Raw genomic sequence first — 21269 nt, forward strand, 5'->3', positions numbered from 1 at the left:
TAGTGACTCATATTTTGAATGTAGGATCAAAACATCAATTATGAGGATTGACACTGTGAAGAAACAAGTAACCAAAACTGAAAAAGATACATTCAGGAGTCCTGAAAAGTTTCAATATCAAAGAAAAAATAAATAGCCTCATTAAAATGAACACTGAAAGGAGCAATCTCTGCACTTGTCTTTTTTAATGAGTAACAGACATTATCTGGGAAATATCAAATCTCCCCAAATTTGTCAGTTGTTAATCGCTTCAGCTATTCTATTTGGGAATATTTGCATCTCCATTTGAACACTTTCCAGTATTGAAGGAATTGAACTGAAAATGATCCTGAAAGTCTATTTCTTTATTTCTCTTAATTTCAGCACATACACAGTAACTCCTGTAATGATACTTTTACATAAATGTTTGTTCCTCTTAATCTGATTTCAAATCACACAGATCTTCGGCCAAAGCAAAAGAAACCTAGTTTATTTCACTATTATGTACAGCAAAACACATTCCATCTTTCTTACTGAATAGCAGATGTGCATTTGCATGTATTTCCTAAAACTATTAATTCAGAGTCCTTACACTCAGAAGCCATAGCCTTAAAAAACTTACAAGAATGAAAGTACTTGACCAGACAGTAATGGCTTCTATTTCAGCGTAGAGTAACAAGGTTACATTCCAGATTGTTTGGGAACTTTGCCTTATGTGGCAAGTGTGTGGAGAGGAGACCTCAGTTATGAACGTTGCTTAACAGGATGTCATCACAAGCCAAGTCCACTTTGAGCCATGTGGTAACTTCTGCTCCCTGAAAAATGGACTGGCAACCTGCTTGTTTAAATCAGTTTTGAATTTACAGCTATACAGAATGATAAATTTTGCAGAGCAAATCATCTTGTAAATCTTGTTAACTCTCTTCTTCTGTCAAACAACACTTCTCAGAGAACTTTCAGAGACTTCAACAGAGCTTATAATTGAAAAAGGTAATTCACAAACGCCTTGTATACCAGCTCAAAAGCTGATGTTGAAAGTCAGAACATTGTGTTACTATGCAACAGGATATTTTGAGAAGTTTCTGTAAGTGCAAAAAAAGCTATTTGAAGTACCTAATAAATGTAAGAATAAATGGTACATTTCTAGTCCATTTTCATGTCCATTTAGATTCTATAGAAATTAATATTCATCACAAGGACAAGCACAGGAGTGTGTTGAACAAAATTAGACATGCTACCAACACACACATTCTATCCTGCCTAATCCAAAGCACTTAATATTAAGAAAAGTCAATTTTTCAGATATATTCTACTCTGGTCTAAATCTTTTTCCCTTGAAGCCAGTGTTAACATTCTTACAGGTTCTGGTAGGCTAGGGCAATACCTAGTATTTCTGAAGCTGGAACAAAAATTTTGCTGACTGTTGGAACAGTCAATGTTTTATATTGCCAAGTGTGGCAATAAGCACTAACAATGGACACAAAAGCCATTTTGAAATAGTCTTTAACTGCAGACAAATCAAGATGATGGAATACAGTCCTAAACTGTGGCTCAGAATGTTGAAACAAATGCCTTTGTTTCATTTGCAAATCTATGTGATACATATTCCAGCGACAATGAATTGTCATGGCCTTCAGCAGACCTGACATGTCCTGGACTTGCAATCGACTGAGACAGTTCTATGACTACTCCTAGCCAAAAGCAACAAGGAGATGTGGGTTAGGGCCAAATCTGAAACAAACTGAAACCAGAGAGTCTTTTCATTTGTTGCTGGGAAATTTTGTATCACATCCAAATGAACAGGCTTTGCCTATACTAGTATCACGTAGGATGTCCAAATATCCTCAAATCTTGTAACTCCAAATTCAGAGTTCATGTAACTCCACCTGGGCTAGTTATTCGTCACATTGCCTCTCATTATGGCATAATTTTTCTCCAGATATCTCTCCAAAAAGCTGTATGGTATAGTATAGACATACACAAAGTTTTCAGTATAACAGGCTTACTTTAGAACACTGGTAGCATTACGGTGCTGCTGAACAAAATCTTTCTTGTGCAACGCATCCAAAAGGGCAGAAATATCATCCTGCAGACTCTGAGATGTAGCATTTGACAGCGGGAGATCCAGGCCCAGTGTTTCATTTAGGGACATAGCAACTTCAGCAAGTACTAAGTATAAAAGTAAACAATTTAGTCATATTATTAAAAAAGAATATATGCGAACCCTCTGTGCAAACTGCAGCAGTTTCCATGCAAATAGTTCTTTAAGAGCTGCAAAGGAAATACCCTTCTAAATTCTGTAAAGTGGAAATATCTTAAAAGCAGGATACCTTTGATGGTCGTAAGTACTGTGTCAATAAATCCAGTCAGTTCTTGACTTTTATTCCTGGTTTCCTGAGTCATTGTGTTAAGCTGCCAAGCTTTTTTCAAAAATCTAGATGACTAAAATAAAACCAAGAGATAATCTTTGACAATACTCCTAAAACACTGATTAATTCATGGCATTTGTCTATGTTTTTTACATTTTTTTCCCCAATATTGACAGTACTTTTGGGGGGAAACAATGTTTTTTGGTAAGGTAGACCCAGCTGATTCATAAACCTCTGATGCTTCCATGCTTGCAGATGCCTTAATTATATCGAAAGTTCCAGCCTCTGATATCAGTGAAGAATTGTATCACCAATTCTTTTCATAATCAGTAAGATCATAATTACCAAAGCTATTTCTTTAACAAAGTAAACATTACTTTTTTCTTTTAGCTACTATTAACGTACCTTAAGAAAATCACTCTTCTGAATACATGACTTTCAGCAGTAATAACACTTAGTGCAAGCATCCAGTTAGATTATGTATACACGATAAGAAAATTACAGGTACATGTGGTCAGCAAATGAGATCTAATGGCTGAAGTAGTATTGTCAGTTTTCTACCTACAATTTTTCTTGTGCTAAAACTGAATAAAGAATACGAATGTTGTTGGCTTTTCATGTGGATTTTCAACAGATTTATTTCTGCTGAGATCTTTTGAAACACAATACCATAGGTATCAAAGACTTTTTGGTGAATATTCAGCTATGACATAATTTTGAATAAGCACCACGTGTTAGAATCTGCGAGAAGAAAGTATCTCCTTTTCTCCAGTTTTAGGACCTTAAATGATCACAGTACAAAAAGCTTCTGAACTTTACCAGAAACCATGCAAATCTCCTGTACAAAATCATAAAACACTGTAGTTTGCATAATTCCGCAGACCAATTAACTCCCATCCTCAGAAAGACTGCAGAATGGACTCAATGCTTTCATTGAACTTTACAGATTTAAAATAATTTCTAAACAGCTCTGGTATTTATGTACCATGCTATGAAATCTCAAAGGATTTCTCCAGAAAGGCTAAGAATAAAGAAGCCCACACCTACCTCTTCATGCAGCTTATCAATTCCTCCTGATAAACTCAGTAGACTTTCCTTTGCTGTAGTTAATGAGTAAGTTGGATCTTCCCTAGGAACTATAGACGCCTACAAGAAACATCAAAAAACAACACACTGTAATTTAAGGACTTCCTTGTGTGTCCAGAAAAGTTCTGGGAAGAAAACAACTACGCACACTACTTCTATTATTTATAGGTTTTAAATGACTGATTTGCAAAGCACATAAGATGACAAAAAGTATTCACATATCTAAAGTTCATGCAAAGTGTGTCACTTCTTTAAATATGGAAGCAAGGATCCAGCCATGTCACACTTTCAATTAAGTAATAAGAAGGAAGCCTAATTTCTGCTTTCCTGATTTTCAGCTTCACCAGTCTGAGCTGCTCGTGTAAGCTACTTTAAGAAGTTCCAAGGCACATCAGATTAAATGCTTCCATCCAGTCCCACAGCTACTACTGAATCGGCAGCTGGTCTTGTCAAAACAGCTGCATCTAAGGTATATCTTTGACGATGACCCTGGAGAGCTCTATATTCCCATCTCAAAATCCAGTGCATGCCACTCAGGATTTCAGGATTTTGGCCCTCCAGACACAAGCAGCTCTGTGGATCCTCTAACCAATAAGAGAGAGTAACAGGCTGTATTTGACTTCAAGATCACCTCAAAACTGCTCTGTATGGCAATAAATAGGCCATTGTACCTAAGTGTATCATATTTGATACAGTCAAGGCCTGCAACAGAATACCACTTCTCTAAAGATGCAAAGAAACTTAAGGCGTCTCTTACAAAGACAGCAAAGCAAGCCTGGGAAAGCTTATTTTTAGATTTCAAATGGTTCAGAGCCAACCATTGTAAATACCATAGTAAGTATCATTTAGTCCAACTTTTTAAAGAATTAATACAAAGGATTATCCAATAGCCTTGTGTCAAAAGGAAATTTTCAAAGTCTTTTTCTCAGGATGAGGAAAGAACAAGTAAAAGAGAAACAGAAGCTGAAGCTCTTGAGCCTCCTGGGATAAAGCACAGCAAAGTTTCTTTAAAAGCCCAGTTCAAAAACCAGAATGGAACAGCAAGTATGTCTAGGTATGTCAGGAGGAGTAAAGCAAGAGGCTTTAACTAGAAAAAAGAACTACTGGAGTCCTGAGACAGACTGGACATGCAAAAGCAATGAGGAGTAGGTGATCTGATCTGGTAACTTTCTCATTATTGAAAGACCCACACCTAATGCATAGAAAAGAGGAAACACTCGAGTTCCTGAGCAACCAGCATGAGGCAAAGACACAATACAGTGCAGTGGACAGCCCTTCAGGGAAGGTCTGTAATTCACATAAACAAACTTGGGGATTTTCTGGCTTCCAGCTAAAGTTACTTTTACTATAAGGCAAAAGGGAAAGTAATCTTTGATTAGTCAGAAAGAGGGGAATACCATTTCCAAACAGAGAAAAACCCTGAGACTACCAACATACCCTCAAGATTAAGTTGTATAAAGAACATTGTGGCCTTACATAAACAGAACTAACATCATAGTCACAAATGGGTTTATATCACTTTTAACATTCCACTTTCAAGAGAGTGACAGCTGGCTTTGATTTAATATAAAAAAATGCATGTACTAAAGCAGAAACTTCAACTGCTTTTATTTCTACACAAGATTTGACTTTGTTTTAAAATTAAGGTGCTAAATAAAAGCTATATATCAAATAATGTTTGTAGTCCCAGAAGGTGATGCTTCTACACAAAACAATGACAGAAAGCAAGTCAATTGTATCCTTAAAGTATTACAATAATTCAGTACGTTTATGCCTTATCACAAAAAGGAAGGGAAGCATAACTGAAGCTGTATAACTAAAATGCTATGAGCTAAAATTAAAGTATAAGAGTACCTCTGATGAAGCATAAACATGTAATTGAATTGTTTCCCTTCAGATATTGTAATTACTAACATTTTGAAGTACACTGATTACAATTCATTCTGCCTTACATCTTAAATAGAATAAATTTTAATTCAAACTCTTAATCTGCTGAATCCAGCAGCACAGGAAGGCTCACATTGTTTTGATTCTGCTGCAATATGGTGGAATAAAAAGAAGACAGCTTTGCTTCTGTCTTACAACTTGTCTTGCTCCACTTAATGCTGAGCAGACTCTTATTAATAAATGTGCATGTTTTAGTGGTCATGAAGTAGGGAGCATTCTGTTTATCTCTGGCTTTGTGCTGAGACCACGTGAACTTAATCCTTAGCAACAATCAATGACCCTCTAAAACCACAAAACATGGTATTTCATGCTCTGTTTAAGAGGCAGAGGAGCTGGAAGGGAAGTTTGCCACAAGCAGCTTGAAAGTGTCCAACACTGAAACATTCTACGTGGCTTTTGTGTCCCAAGATGCAGGACAGAGTAAAACACTTGGCCCGCCACACAACCAAAGGGAAAGCAAACTGCTGCATCCCAGGCACCCTGGCTAAACGGAGAAGCAACCTGCCAGACCTCTTCCTCCTGAGGATTCCATGGAAACAGCCTCGAGATCTACGCCTTGGCAGCTCCTTAGCAAAGGGACTAAAAAGGGAAAAGACCTGGCCCAATGTTGCTAGTTCGTTGCCGAAAATTGTTCCCCTTGCTTTCAGTAGGTATGGGCCAGCCTTAGGGATCCACATAATCCACAAGAAGCACACACACATAGCACATTGAATAATCACAGTGCTAATTGAAAAATATATTCACTCCTTTAAATGCTAATTCAACCAATGAAAATAAAGTACTACAGGCAGATATTACTGGCACAAGAGAGAAGCTGCAAGTTTTGCTTTAAAGGTGTGACTAAGTATTTCTACTATTTGCGCATTCATTTTACCTTCAGATGTTTTGTTGCGTTCTCCAACTGTGACAATATCCCATAAGGCACACGGGCAACACCAGTGAGGTTCATTGAAAGTATAGCCTTGTTGATATTATCCAAACTGTTTAATAAAACTCCTGTGCAGTTGTCATCACAAGCTAAATAAATAATTTGAAGAAGTGGAAGCAAAATTAGTACTAAAAAGAACCCACCAAATATCAAAATTTATTTTCATTTACACAGTATGTGCCTTCACCTTTGAGTTAGGAGTGATTAAATATAATAATTCTGAGTATACATATTTGTAATATTGCCCTCCCCTGCCTCCCCTAAGAGTGGACCAATTCCAAATATATTCTCCTTAGGTTAGCACACATTCACAGAATCACAGAACGTTAGGGGTTGGAAGTGACCTCGGTGGGTCATCTAGTCCAACCCCCCTGCCAAAGCAGGGTCACCTAGAGCAGGCTGCACAGGACCACATTCAGGTGGGTCTTGAATATCTCCGGAGAGGGAGACTTCACCACCTCCCTGGGCAACCTGTTCCAGTGACCCGTCACCCTCAGAGGGAAGAAGTTCTTCTTCATGTTCAGCTGGAACTTCCTATGCTTCAGTTTGTGACCATTGCCCTTGTCCTGGGGCACCAGCTGGGCACCACTGAAAAGAGTCTGGCCCCATCCTCTTGACACCCATCCTTCAGATATTTATAAGCATTTATTAGGTCCCCTCTCAGCATTCTCTTCTCCAGGCTGAACAAGCCCAGCTCCCTCAGCCTTTCCTCACAGAAAAGATGCTCCAGTCCCCTCAACATCCTCGCAGCCCTCCGCTGGACTCTCTCCAGTAGCTCTTCATCTTTCTTGCAGTGGGGAGCCCAGAACTGGACACAGTACTCCAGATGAGGCCTCACCAGGGCAGTGTAGAGGGGAAGGAGAACCTCCCTCGACCTGCTGGCCACACTCCTCTTAACGCATCCCAGGATCCCATTAGCCTTCTTGGCACTGCTGGCTCATGGTCAACCTGTCGTCCACTAGGACACCCAGGTCACTCTCCACAGAGCTGCTCTCCAGCAGGTCCACCCCAAGCCTGTACTGGTGCATGGGGTTGTTCCTCTCCAGGTGCAGGACCCTGCACTTGCCTTTGTTGAACCTCATCAGGTTCCTCTCTGTCCAACTCTCCAGCCTGTCCAGGTCTCACTGAATGGCAGCACAACCTGCTAGTGTATCAGCCACTCCTCCCAGTTTTATGTCATCAGCAAACTTGCTGAGGGTACACTCTAACTCTTCATCTAGGTCGTTGATGAAGAAGTTAAACAAGACTGGGCCCAGTACTGACCCCTGGGAGATACCACTAGTTACAGGCCTCCAACTAGACTCAGCACCACTGATGACAACCCTCTGACTTCTGCCATTCAGCCAGCTCTCAAACCACCTCACCGACCACTCATCCAGCCCACACTTCCTCAGCTTCCCTAGGAGGATATCATGGGAGACAGTGTCAAAAGCCTTGCTGAAGTCTAGGTAGACAACATCCACGGATCTCCCCTCATCTACCCAGCCAGTCACACCACCATACAAAGCTATCAGATTAGTCAGGCATGATTTCCCCTTGGTGAATCCATGTTGACTACTCCTGATAACCTTCTTTTCTTCCACTTGCTTGATGATGACCTCTAGAATGAGCTGCTCCATCACCTTTCCCAGAATGGAGGTGAGGCTGACCTGCCTGTAGTTCCCTGGGTCCTCCTTCTTGCCCTTTTTGAAGACTGGCATGACATTGGCCTTTCTCCAGTCCTCAGGCAGCTCTCCTGTCCTCCAGGACCTTTCAAAGATAATGGAGAGTGGCTCAGCAATGACATCCACCAGCTCCCTCAGCACTTGTGGGTGCATTCCATCGGGGCCCATGGATTTGTGGACATCCAGATCACTTAAGCGATCCCTCACACAGTCCTCCTCGACCAAGGGAAAGTCGTCCTCTCTGTAGGCTTCATCTCTTGCCTCCAGGGCCTGGGATTCCCAAGGGCCTGCCTTGGCACTGAAGACTGAAGCAAAGAAGGCATTCAGTAACTGCCCTCTCTGCATCCTCCGTCACCAGGACACCCGCCTCATTCAGCAGCGGTCCCACATTGTCCCTAGTCTTCCCTTTGCTGCTGACGTAGTTGAAGAAGCCCTTCATGTTGCTTCTGACATCCCTTGCCAGATTCAATTCCAGGTGGGCCTTGGCCTTCCTCGGTGCATCTTTGCATGCTCTGAAAACATTCCTGTAATCTTCCCAAGTGGCCTGTCCCTCTTTCCACATTCCACAGGCCTTTCTCTTCCACCTGATCTCCGCTAGAAGCTCCTTGTTCATCCATGCTAGTCTCTTGCCTCCTTTTCTAGATTTCTTTTTCAGGGGGATGCACCGCTCCTGAACATGGAGGAAGTGATGTTTAAACAGTGACCAGCACTCCTGATTCCCCTGCCTTCGAGAGCCCTGGCCCACGGGATTCCTCCCAGTAGCTCCTTGAAGAGGCCAAAGTTAGCTCTCCTGAAGTCCAAGGTTTTGATCCTACTTATGGCCCTGCTTCCTCCACGCAGCATCCTGAACTCTACCGTTTCATGGTCGCTGCTAATTGATCCTGCTTATTGGCCCCATCTGGAGTACTCTGTCCAGTTCTGGGCTCCCCACTGCAAGAAAGATGAGGAGCTACTGGAGAGAGTCCAGCGGAGGGCTACAAGGATGGTGAGGGGACTGGCGCATCTCTCCTATAAGGAAAGGCTGAGGGAGCTGGGATCGTTTAGCCTGGAGAAGAGAAGGCTTAGTGGGGACCTTAGAAATGCTTACAAATATCTCAAGGATGGGTGTCAAGAGGATGGGGCCAGACTCTTTTCAGTGGTGCCCAACAGCAGGACAAGGGGCAACGAGCACAAACTGAAGCATAGGAAGTTCCAGCTGAACATGAAGAAGAACTTCTTCACTTTGAGGGTTACAGAGCCCTGGAACAGGCTGCCCAGGGAGGTTGTGGAGTCTCCTTCTCTGGAGATATTCAAAACCCATCTGGACACGGTCCTGTGCAATCTGCTGTAGGTGACCCTGCTTCGGCAGGGGGATTGGACTAGATGATCCACAGAGGTCCCTTCCAACCCCTGCCATTCTGTGATTCTGTGTGATTCTGTGATGGTTATTGAGCTGTTTGCTGTATTATAAGCTTATTAAGCCTATTTAGCTGTATTGCTACAAATCCAGGGTGATGCCACTGACATTCACCCAAATAGGTTACAAAATCAGAAAATTTAAGCCTATAGCAGTGTAATCCATTTACTCCTCGGGTTTTTTTGTTTTCTTTACTTACACAAAGCAAAATCCGAGTCCTAAATCCCAATTCATTGTAAAAGCAGATTAGTGTACTTGCTGTATCTTTCTGTTATCACCCTCTCATATGGAATTACATGACTAAGCACTGGTGGAATATGACTAATTGTTGGTGAAGTATATCTGCATACCTGGGATAGCTCCAAAAATTACAGCAACCTCACATCCAAAGGGTCAATGACATAGGCATTCAGCATTTTTAAATAAAGGTATGCTACTGACAGCAAAATAATATTAAAATTATCTTTCCTTGAACTTAGCCTGTAACACTGAACAAGCCATTGTTTGTCTGATGTTATGATCTCTACTGTAGTTTCCTCTGTGTTCACAGAATGGTTGAGGTTGGAAGGGACCTCTGGAGATTATCTAGTCCAACCCCTGTGTTTTACAGACATAGTAAGTTGTTAAGATGTTTTCCTTTCATAGAAAGAATAGGACCTGACATCATAAAAACTTTCAAGGAATAATCATGTGCATGTAAATTATCACTGGAATAGACCAAAGCCCATTGGGAAAGTAAACAATTTAAAAACCACCTACAAACACACTCGTCTTCCATAAGAAGATGTCTCGGTTCACACTGCTCACAGAGCTGTCCTGTCACACCTTGCTTACAGAGGCACTGGCCGGTTGCACGGTCACAATTGACATGAACAGAGCCACTTGGATTGCACTGACACGGATGGCAGCTGCCACCAGGAAGCTGAGGGTCACCATAATAGCCAAGGGAACACCTGCACAGGGAGGAATGGGACACTGAATGTCAGGGGATAGTCATCACGAAATCAGATGTTGTATTTATTTTGAGAAATACTGATAGGTTTTTAATTACTGGCTTCTTAACAGCAACTAACACTCTAAGTCCTTGAGCACTCATTCATATATTTATTTAAGAACACTGAATAATCTATTCCAGGTTCAAATATGGCTTGTATCAATCAAACTGTCCTTGGGAGTTGGGGATAAATGAGAACATCACATGTAACTCACCTTTCACAGTACTGTCCTTCATATCCTGGTAGACAAGCATCACAGTGGTAATCCTGAACACCTTTCAGGACACAAGTGGGACTAAAACTGGAGGAAGGACAAACAAATATCTGCTAGCACATAAACGGAAGACCATACAGAGAACACCTTCGGCTACAGGTTAAATATTACAAGCAACAGCATCCTCTGCTCAATCTGATGTAGTGCTCAAGAATTTGTACCTCAAATTATTTGTTTCTTAAAAAGTTTGCTTTCCCAATGTGACTCTATTACCGTATAACACGCAAAAGAACCTTATGGACGTCTTTATAAAAGATAAGGCAATGAAAACCGGATGCTGCATGAAATGGCTATACTATATATCTAACTGAGATTTGCATGAGAACTTAAGAGTTGCTAAACTCTTATTCTGATTCAATTCTCCAAAAGCAAATAACAAATATGCTTTTGAAGCTTCTGGATAAAAAACAGCCTGCACAGTACTTTGATTTTCAAAATATGAAGATAACTGTTCCTCTACCAAACAAACAGATGTACACATTGCAAGCAAAAGAGTCCTTGTTCTTCCTGTAGGACTGTTCTCAAGAAAAGTTCCCGCATTGACTGGAGATCGGCTGAATATTTGCCAATACAAAAGCATTGTTCTTTGAATGAAGGAGACCCACATTTGAAACTGAAACATGTCAGAGCAACTATTCCAGTATTTATGAAACATTCTATGTGTCTGATTTACTCTTACAGAAAAAAATGACTTATCTATCAGTTAATCTTCTTATTTAAAAACCTCACAGAGTGACCACTAGCTGTGAATCACTCAGGATGTAACCTCCATTTACTAAAATAGGTAGCTTTGAAATGTCTAAAAATTAAGGACATGTAATGACAACTACCTCCTGTTGTCATAGCATGAGAGGAGTAGGAGGTGAGACACACAGCAAAAGAAGTTTGCGATGCTAAAATGTATGTTCAGTTTAATAAGTTCTGGTTACCTAACAGGGTTGGCTCTGGGACAGGCACAAAGAGAGCAGTCGTTGACAGATCCAATTACTTTCCCGTAGTAGCCTGGGGCACAAGTGTTGCAGTAATCACCAACTGTGTTATCTCTGCAGTTCTGATACACAAAAAGGAATTCAGACAGTTTAAAACAACAACAAACAAAAAGAGGAACTTTATCTTTCCCCCAATCAATAAATGTATACAGTTTCCAACAATCACCTCTAAATATCACTACCCATTGGTCAGCGTTCTCTGAGAGGAGAAACCTTTTATGTAAAAATGAGCAGAATGCCAGCATATTTTCTCTTATGTGAATGCCCCCTCAGGCAGGCTGACCTAATTTCTGTACTAAATTTCCATTATGGTTTATATATTTCTGCTTCTATTAATCCAATTCAGGCCAGGAAATCACAGTACAAAGCAAAACATCCTCAAAAAAAAAAAAAAAAGTAGCAACTGATGGCAAAATTAAACAGGATACCTGGATGAAAAATATAAGTTTCAATGTTTCAGCAAATGCGTTTGAATGCTATAAACCAAGGACCATCCACAGCTAGGAGTCACAGACACCACATTTAATTTGTCAACTGTACTGATCAACAGCAGTGCTATTAATATTAAAACACTAAATTGGTACTATAAACATAATTTAAGTGACTGGTCCCCTAAGTGAATAAAATTCAGTTTCTCCTTTTTTTTTTTCCCCCCTTTTTTTTGATTCATATTCTCACTCATGTGAGTGTGCGTATTTTAGAGGTTAGTTGAAGACATTAAGCAATAGCAATGCAGCCTCCTATTGTATGGGAGCAGAAGTAAAGGGTGAAAACCATCTCTCTTGCCTACACTAAGCAGCCGGAAATGTCTAGTAATCTCAACACGTAGGTGGCTTGCCACATCTGCAAAGAGAAGCTGAGAGGACGAATGACTAGTATTCATTAATGTGAGAGACCTTTGTGTTTTGGCCTTGCAGAAATGAGAACTATAGTTCTTAGTCATGAGATACATACTTTAGGACAAACCTGAAAGCAAAAGAATGGTTTACATAAGCCTGAAGGACGAAGGAAACTCACTTTAAAAACTGACTTCATGGATTTGGCAGAAGTTGACTTTGAACTAACCAACGCACCATCAGAAAAAACAAAGCAATTGAAAAAACCTCAGGAAAGAATATTGAGCCATACTAGACAGACTTAATATGCCTTATTTGGTTAGCTGAGAATTTGCTGTGCACAGGGCCGTCAGCCCACAAGAGAGAGGCAATGTGTTAGTCAGATGTGGCCCCTCTTTGCAACCTTTAGGATAAAATGACAGAAGTAAGCAAATTAACTTAGCTGAGGCATATCTTTATACCTCTTTAGTCTCTGGGAGTTAAAAAAGCCTCACTTAAGGCTGCCCAGAGGATTGCCTTGCTGAGGAACAAAGAATTTGACTTTGACCTAGTCTGTGATGTGGTATGGCTTACTGCTTCCTTTACTTCTTTTTCGTGTGACGAAGCAGACCTTCGCCAGACCAAGGACAGAAGCCCAAAGAGTCTCACAGAAAAACAGATAAACTGAATTGATACACGAGTTATTTTTAAAGAAAAATTAAAACTAAAATAATTAATGATCTTGAAGCTGTTAGTGCCCAAAAAGCTTGATAATTTTATTGAATTGATCCTAAGGGAAATACTACTCAGATTTTCCATTTTTCAGAGTAGGGGGGGAAATTATACTTTATCCAAATAGTACAGCCATATATTTCTCCTAGAAACTCCTTCCATAGGTTACTGCCATTGTATGCTCAGGTGAAACCAACAGAAGAATGTATAAATTGTACATACCAGGCACTTTCCAGTTTCACGATCACAGGTTTCACTGTGGTTGTTGCACTGACACGGCACACAAGGTGCTATCAGAGCATGAGACTCTTTTACACCGAGTTCTGTACGCTTTCCCCTGTAGTATCCTGCAGCACAGCTCTATTTGTAAGGGGAGTAAAACAAAAAAATCATATGATTGTGGCTATCGACAGTTACAAACAATTTTAAAAGCCATTTAAATAACTTTTTATTATCTCACTATTAGACACACAAAAAGGATTAAAGGATTCTGTACCTGACAGGACAATCCAGAATAACCAGCAGGACATCTACATTGCTCTACAAGGTGAGCTTTAGCTCTGCCTAGATGCATTTCTTCAAATTTCACTGCAATTTCCACTGAGATATTTGCAATTCTACAAGATATATGCAGAAGACAGCATGAACATCTAGAGAAGTCCAAAACTGAGATCAAAACATTCTTGTGCTTCAAGGTCAGGGCTATGATACACAATCTCCCCTGATTCCCTTTTCCCCATGCAAATATCTCAATAAAATCTGAAGATTCTTTACTTATTTATGGGATTTCACGACCTACAACAAACAAATCAGGTGTACTTCAAAGTAATATAGTTTGATTCCCATTGGTCTGCAAAACTTGACAAACCCACCATGCAAGAGTATGCATTTCTGCCTCAGAAACACTAGACATACATCTGCTTTGTCTCACAGATTTTTGGACAGAGCTAACCAAAAGACAGATGACAGCATGTGAATCAAAAATAATCCCAAATCTGGAGGTGGAACCACACTTCTTCGCAGCTGTGAAGATGTACAGATACTGGGTTTTCACTGTATGCATCTCTGCTTGTCTTGTTAGTTTCCGAACTGACAGATGCAATGACCGCATCCCATCTCCTCCCTCTCACTAGTAAGCCAGTTCTGTTCCAAATGGCAGTAAAATGCTACTGGGAGGTAGTATTCTGAGGTGGGAATATTTTACTACCACTGCCCATAGCGCATAAAGCTACAGGAGACACCTAGATTGGTACAAACCTAAGAACTCGGGGGACTATGTGTTAAAATTGAAAAAGCAAACAAAAGTTTCAATACCCATGAAAATAACATGGGAAAGAAATAATTTAGAAAACATCTAACTATATCACCCACCCTGCAGAACACTGCATCGGCCTGTAAGGCTCAGTGATGCTTTATGGGCTTTTCTATCAAAGTAAGCAGCAGAGACATTCAGTCTTTCAAAGAAAAAATTAAAGAGGGATTCTGCTGCCATTAAAGGTCATAAACATTTTCTCATCAGAGGAAGAACAAAAGTCATGAATAGAAAATTGGAAATCTCTCTAATTTGAGTTAAATCTTTACTGTATAGCTCAGTTGGGACTATTTCTAAATTAAATTACAATAAACACAATACAATAAGTAAACACAATCCGAGGTTGCTTTACCTGCTTTGCTGTAACCCTTTGCCATAAGCTGCCTTGATAAGGATGTATTCAACATTGCTTAGCACAGACATGAAGTCTGAACGCAAGACAGGCTCGTCAGACACAGAGTTATAATACTTCCAGGAATCCTAAGGAAACATAACATGTATTATTAAAACCATGAGTGTTCAAGCTCACTTCAAGGTAATGCTCTGTTCCTCCTCAGGTGCTTTTTCAGAAATGCAGTCACAGTGGCCATGTCTAAACTCTAGGTCCCAGAAAATCCAAAATCTTACTCCACGTTAGAACAAGACATGGTTTTATACCATTTCTCCTTTCCTTCCGTGCATTCAACTTCCATGACCATTTTCTGCAGGAAAGCAGTCCACACCTGCATGGCACAGCTTTTTCCGGCTAGGTCTGGAGAACCCAGACATCCGAAAGACCAGAACTTGACAGCACTCATTTTATGTGCAGGTAGAAACAGCTGCTGTAACTGTGTCCTGCCTCCTGTTAGGAAGAGAAACTAAAACTAGACCTCACCTCAGCCCCAGTCAGCAGAGAGTCCCAGAGACCAAAGGACATCATTGTTATCTCCTCTGAAATTGTCCAGTGGGCACTTCTACAACTTCTTCCTCCTACTAGGTTAAGATTCACACCCCATATGATGTTCCTGGGCTGTGAATCTAACATACAGGCTACAAAATTATGAGACTGGCTGAGAGTGCCAATACCTGGCTGCCTGTCATTTATCACTGAAATCTGAGTCTGTGTTTGAAAAGCTTGCCACAGCAACACCTTCAGCACTTCCAAAAGGCGAAACAATGTCAAAATGTTATTTGATGCTATAACACAATATTCCCAGCTCTTTTTTCCCCTAAAATAGATGCATTTTAATCCAAGAGCTCTATTTACTCAGCCTATTTGAAATCAGATATGCATTTTCCAAAGCGTTTTATTAAATACAGAGATCTTTTCTGTAAAAGCTAATAGAAGAAAGTATTTCCACACCAATTGTTTGGCTTACCTCCTTCATTTCTACTTCCTTGTCAGTTCTTACTCCATTTTCTGGAGAAGGGATGTCTACATAGATGACGAACTTGCTGGTGTGACCTCCCTTCATTAGAATCTGTGGCTCAAAATTTGAGGTTCCAAAGCCATCCAAAGCATAAAAAGCAACAGTATACCTCAGCTTCCCTCCATAGGCCATGAGCTGTTTGGATAAAAAATTCTTACTTTCTTTACTCCAAGGTTAGAGCTACCAGCTGAAAATACTTTAACATCATCAGAAGACTTGAAAACTGACAGTTCTTTGAAGAATTGGCAATAAAACCTGAAAATTGACTTAAACTCAGCAGTTTCTGCACCAAGGTTAAATGCATATTTCTAAACACCAGTCTCAGTTTCTTCTTTTAGGCTCTTTCAAGGTGTGCACTCAATTTTCATTCAATTCCTCAGCAACAGATTCCATGATCTATATACCGAATCTAGCGTCAAGGTTGAAAACTCTTTCAGGTTTCTGAACTAAAATTGGATACATCACTCTTTCCCTCCCATACAACCTCTGAAGAGTAACATGGTAATGAAATATGGGTGTTACCAATTTACAGGGTCATGAAAAACCTCATTAGGAAAGGGCAATGTAAACATATTGTTTGTGCTTGCTATAAATAAGTTCAGTCACTGAATATTTATAATATTATGACCTACAAGAAGAACTAAAGCAGAAAAATGTGATCAAGACGAAGTGACTATTATACAATAAAGGAGTGACTATTAGACAATAAAATTATCTACTAAGCATTCTAATTATTGAATGATCTTACCTGGTCTCCCTGGAACTGCTCTGGTAATCTCCAGTAAAATGTTTCTGTGTTTAAGTATTTTCTGACTACGGCAGCATCCAGTAAAACATCAGGAAATTGTGAAAATACTCCTTCCACTGTTCCAGTCAGGTTACTTTGAGTTACTACATGCAGAATGGACTGATCTGGAGTTAAGGTTATCTGCAACACAAAGAGCAAAAGATTCATTCAACAAAAATGTTTTATCTCAGTGTAGTACACTGTTAACAGTTTTAGCTGCTTTGAGATAGTCAATAGTCCATCTTAGAGTAATAAATGCCCAAATAAAAAAAATGGGAAACATGTTTGATACTTATTTTTTCAAAAAGCAAAGAGTGAAACACAAGGTTTCAGAAATAAGACTATGACCACTTACCATTTGCTTTCTCTTTCGTTCTGCCATATGCCACTGCCCCCGTTAGCTAGCCAATTACATTCAGCCCAATTCATGAACTGTATGCAACCTTCAGCACGCCAGTGTGGTACCTAACATAAGGATAACACCAAACTGTGTCTGTATCTTTATGTCACGTCACTTACAGGAATTCTCACATGACCTTCTAGTTCCGAACAAGATGCGGACATCCCAAAACAAAAGCACGGAGTACAACCTAGTGCATTGTTAGCAGACAGAGCAAAAGTTCCAGGTTTACACTCACTGCATTGTAGACCAAATACATTTTCCTAGAGGAAATAAAAAAAACATAACAGCATACTCACATTACTTTGCTAGCTGAATGAAAGACAGTTCTTTCCGGAAGAAAAACTAGTTGCTATGTAAACTACATAACAAAAAGTTAATTGTATCTATTATGTTTTACTACGCAGTACATTTTTTTTTTAAACAGCATTGGAAAATAATGAAAATAATAAACAACCACAGAACACTGAAAGTAAACTCCTGTATTTGAATTTCTTGCAAAAATTAGCAGCAATACATTTCCATTCAAGACAGAAAAATCTCCCCCCACCCCCTGCCAATCTAGAAAATGGACTCTCAAAGCTAAAGAATAGGAATCAGGGGACGTATTCCGAAGTGTACGTTTTTACACTCATTTCCCAACTGGTAAGTCCAACTTGAAGAAAAACCCAAAACTACAGTCAGTGTCCACTGGCATCTTTAACAAGAAGATTGGAGAGAGACATATGAGGGCATACATCGTTGCCTAGAAGTAAGTTCTTTACTATCACTCAGTCTTTCAAGAACAGATTCACACGTTTTCAGAACAATCTATACTACTAAACTTCCGTAGTTATCGTTTCATTTTTTTATACAAGAATGTCAATTCAGACTTCCTTAGTAGTAATATACGTGAGTTATTCTTAAGCACTGCCTTTTGTTATAGTATAGGAAACGAATCTGAACTTGCAACATAGCCACATCTCAAAAAAAAAGTTGAGATTCTCCATTTTGTATTTATTGGTTTCTTTCTATCATTGTCATACAGATTTTCAAAAGAGCAGGCTATATCATCTGAATCAATTTGCTGTTCCCAAACTTAATAAAAACATGCGTGTATGAGCAGAAACAACTGTTTTTCATTTTTTCAATTTGAATAATGTGGATAAGAATATAATAGCTTTTTCACTGGAGTTTTCTAACATTTAATTAGTTTTTTAAAATGCTTCCACATCTAGGATGGAAGAACATGTAGAAGTGCTGTCTGTCTATCTCTACATAGAGAATTAAATAATTCATTTCCCATACAGCATGTAAGAAATTTATGCTTTTAAGTTGAGAAAACAACCCTTTCATAAGCGACTGTCTGCTTAGACACTTCACGATGATATCAATTAATGTGACCTGCACTCAGAAGTGCAACTCTTGCAGCAAAGTATTCCTAGACTTTGTGAAGGAATAGTTTTCCCTGGCTTGAGGTAGAAATATTTTGTCTGTATTGCTCATATATTTAACAAGATTTTTAAAAATTTTGTCCCAGAACTCATGGCCAGTGTTTTGTCCTATTCCAAAGAAGGCAGACAGAAATTTAGGAGCAAAAGGAAAAGCAAGACAAGTGCATCTTCGTTTCTTTCTACCTTACAATACTAATCCACAAAAAAAGAGGACTTTGTACTACAAAAATGATGTGGTTACAGAAACTCACTTAATAGAGAATAAACACATGGCTCCTACACTGAGCAAATGCAATCTATTTGAATTTAGGGCTGCAGTGAGATTACAGCCTTGAAATGTACCAAATCCTGTACAAAACTAGAGAGACACCAGTCATTTTTCTATCAGATGTACAGTTGCTGTTTTGTAAACACAGCAAGGATTCAGCATTAGTCAGCTAGAAATGATGTTTTGCGAACGGGTCTTGATCCTGACTTCGTAACACACATTCACATCAAATTCCATGAATTCTGTCTAAAAGAGAACTACAGTACTGTGCCACAATAATTTTAAGACCAAAAATTGGAAATGAAATTACCTGGCTACACAAAACAAAACAAAGGGAGGTAGGAGAGACAAACTGTCTAGTATTATCCAGAAATTTCAGAGAACAGAAATAACAACGCCATGTTGGTACTGTTGCTATCTCCTCTGCCTACAGGTGTGCTGTGTCTGCCCAAGTGGGGAACATCATCTTGCAGTTTTTAACCCCGCTGACTAATAATAAGACCCATTCACTGCTGGCACAAAAAATCCTTTAGGGGTGATTTAGGTGTACTCGGAAATGTCTCAAAGAAGGGATGCAGATTGCCTTTTGAATTCCTTTCAGTGCTACACGTTCCGTGACACTTATGCAATAAACATCCAGAAAACCCCAGTGCTGTCCCAAAAGGGTCTGAATACTTCAGTACCTTGCACGTACAGATGCCAGTTGCTTCTTCACAACCACAAAGCCTTTCAGTGTCATCACACATCTCCGCTTTGGTTCCTCTCAAATCACAGTCACAGGCAACACAGTCTGGGTAGTCCCTGTAGCCTAATGCACACCTGGAACAGTCTTGTCCTCCAAATTCAACTTTGCACTGGCATTGACCCGTCAATACATCACACTGGGGACTGGTTGCACCAGCTTTGCTACAATTGCAAGCCTTAGATAAAAAGAAGAAATGTTCATAAACAGCAGATCTTTAAAAACAACTTTCTTACAACAGAAACAGTGCAGTAAATTTAGAGTGGCCCTTTAAAGCTCAATGTTTGTCAACAATTACTATACAATGATAAAAGGGAAGAACTTCCACATAGAAATGGAGTTGTTTGGACTGTATTTGAACAAAGAACTGCACTTCCAGTAAACAGTGGACGACAAAAAAATAAGAAGCTTGTTGATTTCCAAATCTAGGCGGTGAATCAAAGGAGTTGGAGGAATCTGTTCTAGAAAAAAAAAATCCATGAGACTTTATTTAAAATACTACATATTGAGTGCAGCAAGTAAGGTAAAAGATGTTATATAAATGTTGGATTAAAAAAATCTGCAAGTACAATTTATAACTATGATAGAAAGAAAATGACCTTCTTTTAAGACGTCAAGAAGCACTTATAGGGTCTATATCTTGCTTAAGCTTTATTTACTATTCGATGAGGAGCCAAGAATCTCATTGCATCTAAAGCTGGGAAGGTCAGCATTCACTGCAGCTCAGTACCAAAGGAATACTGTTCCCTAGCAAAGCCCATCCTTCATTATGCAATCAGCAATATGAACCTGTTATTACAAATATGCAAAGTGGATGTACATAATTTTGAAGCAGACTGGATCTAATCTTCAGTCTTAATTTCATATCTGTGGTTACTTAACAAGTCCAGTTTTGCTCTACGGTTATTTCTAATAGTGCAGGCAAAAAGTCTGATCCATCTATCACCACCTGACTGTGAGCATTTTCCCTGAGTCTTCTTTCCTCATCATCTCTCTGAGATGAAAAGCCTTACCTTGAAAGCCCTTTACAAAAAGGCAAGCGAAAGCTATTAGCTGTTTGTATCCTTTAGTTTGCTGCTCACATTTAGTACTCTTTGTACTAAGCAGTTTTTAGTCTAGCAGCAAGCACTAGGTACTACACTGTGTAGTTTAATGCACTTTGTGACGACAAAGTTGACAACTTTGGCTCCCAGATACCATTAAAGCTCTACAGCTCTGAACATCAAACCCTATTTTAAGAGTCATAATAACAGAAATAATTTACATGTTCTTCGATCTCTATCTATATGTGAGAAAGATAAATAAGGACTCTAAAGTACAATTAACTGTGCTGCAGTACACTTGAAAACGGTTGTAAGCGAAACATGTCTACAGCTCTGCTCCATCACCGCACCCAGAAATGGATGCTGAATATGAAGAAAACTGTAAGAAATGGCATCAGATGAAGTATCTCACTAACACAGTCTGTGTTGCAAAAACAGATCAGCTGGGTTTCTGATCGCATCTCCCCCATCTCAGCCATGCAAGAGCCTTTCCAGGGTTTGCCAGCAGACATTGCACTGGATCTCAGCTTGCCACAGCTGACTATTCAGCACAGGGGAGCTTCTTTTGGGACTGCTACCTGCAGATCACGGTATTGTTTGTTGCATCAAGAAAGTAACTAAAATACCTTAGAGTAATTCATGTTAATTACTGTGACACTGTAACCAAAGGGAATGTTAAACATCTTAGTAAACTTGAGTAG

At 39.6% G+C, this 21269-nt stretch overlaps 1 protein-coding gene across 1 annotated transcript in view; it reads right to left on the reverse strand.

The window, feature by feature from the left end:
• The window catches only part of LAMA1 (laminin subunit alpha 1), a 109152-nt gene that overhangs the window by 30898 nt on the left and 56985 nt on the right, over positions 1-21269 (reverse strand). Inside the window, exons 23-36 of the mRNA XM_075416444.1 lie at positions 19467-19703; positions 17202-17345; positions 16644-16823; positions 15845-16030; positions 14839-14966; positions 13671-13791; positions 13397-13534; positions 11568-11689; positions 10579-10665; positions 10129-10322; positions 6256-6398; positions 3396-3494; positions 2310-2421; positions 1986-2148 (exon numbers count right to left, since the gene is read on the reverse strand). Coding sequence (XP_075272559.1) covers positions 1986-2148; positions 2310-2421; positions 3396-3494; positions 6256-6398; positions 10129-10322; positions 10579-10665; positions 11568-11689; positions 13397-13534; positions 13671-13791; positions 14839-14966; positions 15845-16030; positions 16644-16823; positions 17202-17345; positions 19467-19703 — 2054 coding nt within the window. The remainder of the gene's footprint in view (positions 1-1985; positions 2149-2309; positions 2422-3395; positions 3495-6255; positions 6399-10128; positions 10323-10578; positions 10666-11567; positions 11690-13396; positions 13535-13670; positions 13792-14838; positions 14967-15844; positions 16031-16643; positions 16824-17201; positions 17346-19466; positions 19704-21269) is intronic.

The sequence above is a fragment of the Opisthocomus hoazin genome, chromosome 3 (assembly GCF_030867145.1).
Source record: "Opisthocomus hoazin isolate bOpiHoa1 chromosome 3, bOpiHoa1.hap1, whole genome shotgun sequence".
NCBI lineage: Eukaryota > Metazoa > Chordata > Aves > Opisthocomiformes > Opisthocomidae > Opisthocomus > Opisthocomus hoazin.